Here is a 2,754-nt window from a genome sequence, read left to right as displayed (position 1 = left end):
CCTTCATACCTCAACATCCTCATTTGCGCCTCCAAGTGGGTCAGAGCTTGTGTGAAAGCACATTGTGGTTTCCTTTTCAAATAAATATTGACTAGCAGATTTGCCTCTGGTACGCAGTCCCGGAAAAAGCTCGTGATAACCACAATTTTAATGAAAAAATTGCCCGATAAGATGAAGCTTGTGTAGCCATAAATATAGATATAACAATTACATTCAGTCGTCGGCAGAAGCTTTTGTTCAAAGCTAAATGTGTTGAAAAAAGGAAGTGGCACCATATATAGGACAAGATATGACAGGTTCATTCTACATTTTTATTTGTATGTATATAAACACGTTATAAAAATGTTATGTTATATCTGTGATGATGAAAGTGGCTTTGACAAGCTAATGTTTATGTGAATTACATATGAATACATACATATTAATACACAGCTATTTCCTCTTCTCTGTCATTATTCGTCTGTAATGATGGGGGTGGATTTCATGGGAGGCACTAAGCAGCAGGTGTAACAAAATTGTCCACAGTCACTCCACCAGCACACACGTTAAGTGAAGCTTACTGAAATCTGTCTGTCGTGCTGAACTCACAGTAAGTAGTCTTAAAGGCTTTTTAAAATCTTGTTTCTAATTGAGATTTGTATCAGAAATGAAGTACTACATGATAGAAATATACAGAAGAGGATAGAAGAGGATAGAAGAGGAAGTATTGCATAAAGAATATGACGGTCAAATTATGACATTGGAGGGTTCATAGAATTTCGGTGTATACTGAAATGAATAACATACTGAACAAAATTTTATCAGAGTAAAAATTATTTTAGTTATTTTCACAGTATCATGTAGACATTCCCCTTTTGGTATTTACTGTCAATTTCATTATTTTTTTGTCATGTGTGTAAGTTTACTAGTTTAATTTTTTTTTTTTCAACAAAGACAAAAATGCAACAATAGCGTCATGATGAAGTACAGCAATGCCTGTTGTTGGTAAAGCATATTCTATGAATGTTTTTTTTTTTTTCAGTTCTGGTTTATACTGTTTTTTAATTTCTCAGGTGAGTCAAGTCTCTTTGGACTGTGTTACCATGGATTCAAATGATACTACTTCAAACCAGAGCTGTGATGTGTTCGTCTTCCAGAAAGCAGCTCCCATCCTTTTTCCTATTTTTTACATAGTGGTGCTTCTAATCAGTATCTCAGGAAACAGTCTGGTCCTGTACATCACCTGCCAAAAGAAACAAAAGTTCAACTCCACCTCTCTATACCTGGCCAACTTGGCCATCTCTGATACCCTCTTCACCCTTGCTCTGCCAGGAAGAATTGTCTACTACATTCGTGGGTTTAACTGGCCCTTTGGAGATTTCCTCTGTAGGTTGACTGCTACTCTGTTCTACAGTAACACTTATGCCGGTATCGCCTTCATGACCTGCATCAGTGTGGACCGCTACCTGGCCATGGTGCACCCTCAACGCTGCTTGAGGTTGAGAAAGGTGAGAGTGGTGCGGCGGGTTTGTGCCATTGTCTGGTTTGTTGTCCTTCTACAGACTTTCCCTTTGCTCTTTCGGAAAATGGTGGAGGACAGGGAGGACAGGCAGACGTGCATGGAGTACACCAACTTTGATGGATCTCCTCTAATGCATAGTCTGCTTCTGTTGGCTTGCGTAGTTGGCTTCTGTGTGCCACTGGGACTCATCTTGTGTTGCTACACCCTGATAAACCTCATGCTCTCCAAGACAGCCAGGGAGAACGCCGTGGCCAACAGGTCAGGGCGTAGTCGCCAGGCCAAGAGTGTAATCTTGTTGATTCTCTTGAGCTTTGTGGTTTGCTTCAGCCCTTACCACATCAACATCATGCAGTTCATGGTGCGCAGGCTGCTTTACGAGCCCAGCTGTGAGGAAAGGAGGGCTTTTAAAATCTCACTCCAGGTTACTGTCTCCTTGATGAATGTCAACTGCTGTCTAGATCCCGTCATCTATTTCTTTGCTATTAAGACATACAAGCAGAGAGTGATGAGTCTCTTCAAGGGCTATCTGTCCACGTCAGTTTCTTCAAAGAGCATGCCTGAGAACAGCAGCAGCAACACCTGAGAGACAAAATGCCTCTCAACAACCACGACAACAACAAAGTATGAATGCCATCCATTTGGCTTTGAAATCCAGTCACAGCTATATATATATATAACTAGGTTGGGGAGGTATATCTATCTGTTTTAAAGGGATGACAAAAATGTCTATATTTCAAAACTTTATACCAGTTTATACCCAGCTTTTCATCTGATGAACCTGGATTGTAAGTTCACTTTTAGCAATGCTAATTCTCTAAGACCTTTCAGGGCGTCTCTGCTGGCTCTCCAAAGTATGTAAATAGAGCTTTATATAGTGCATAGGACAGGAGATCTGATTTGTGTCTTTATTATCTCTTTATTTTCAAAGTTGAGGTGTTTGTTGATTTGGGAATCAATGTAAGAATCATTGATTCACTGAGGGGTTTTTGTGGGTTACATTTTCTTTGAATGAAACTTGTAGGGGGAGAGAAACCGAAAAACTTCAAATGAAAAACTCCGAATACTGAAAGTTGAACAGTCAAAGAGGACCTTGCTGTTTCTTCAGTGACTTACTTGTGATGACACATTCAAATAAAAATGAGTGAAATGCTTATAAAAAGTGATGTTTAAAATGTCATATAAAAATGATCGTGTTAAAGATTATGCTGGTTAAGCCAGACAATATGGACAGTACAGACAGACATTTCTCAATC

The 2,754-nt window shown here is 39.4% G+C and overlaps 1 protein-coding gene across 1 annotated transcript; it reads left to right on the top strand.

Moving 5' to 3' along the window:
- The first annotated feature begins 1,082 nt into the window (after nt 1-1,082).
- Nucleotides 1,083-2,084, top strand: LOC115823157 (G-protein coupled receptor 183). Its single transcript, XM_030787183.1, has one exon. The coding sequence runs from the start codon at nt 1,083-1,085 to the stop codon at nt 2,082-2,084; it is 1,002 nt and encodes a 333-aa protein (XP_030643043.1).
- Nucleotides 2,085-2,754: the final 670 nt, after the last annotated feature.

Source organism: Chanos chanos, chromosome 10 (genome assembly GCF_902362185.1).
Source record: "Chanos chanos chromosome 10, fChaCha1.1, whole genome shotgun sequence".
Taxonomy (NCBI): domain Eukaryota; kingdom Metazoa; phylum Chordata; class Actinopteri; order Gonorynchiformes; family Chanidae; genus Chanos; species Chanos chanos.
The sequence above is the reverse complement of the archived record's forward strand: the minus strand, read 5'-3'. Positions and strand labels throughout refer to the sequence as shown.

Excerpts from the sequence above, each read along its gene's own strand:
- LOC115823157 (XM_030787183.1), top strand. The coding sequence starts at position 1,083 with ATGGATTCAAATGATACTACTTCAAACCAGAGCTGTGATGTGTTCGTC.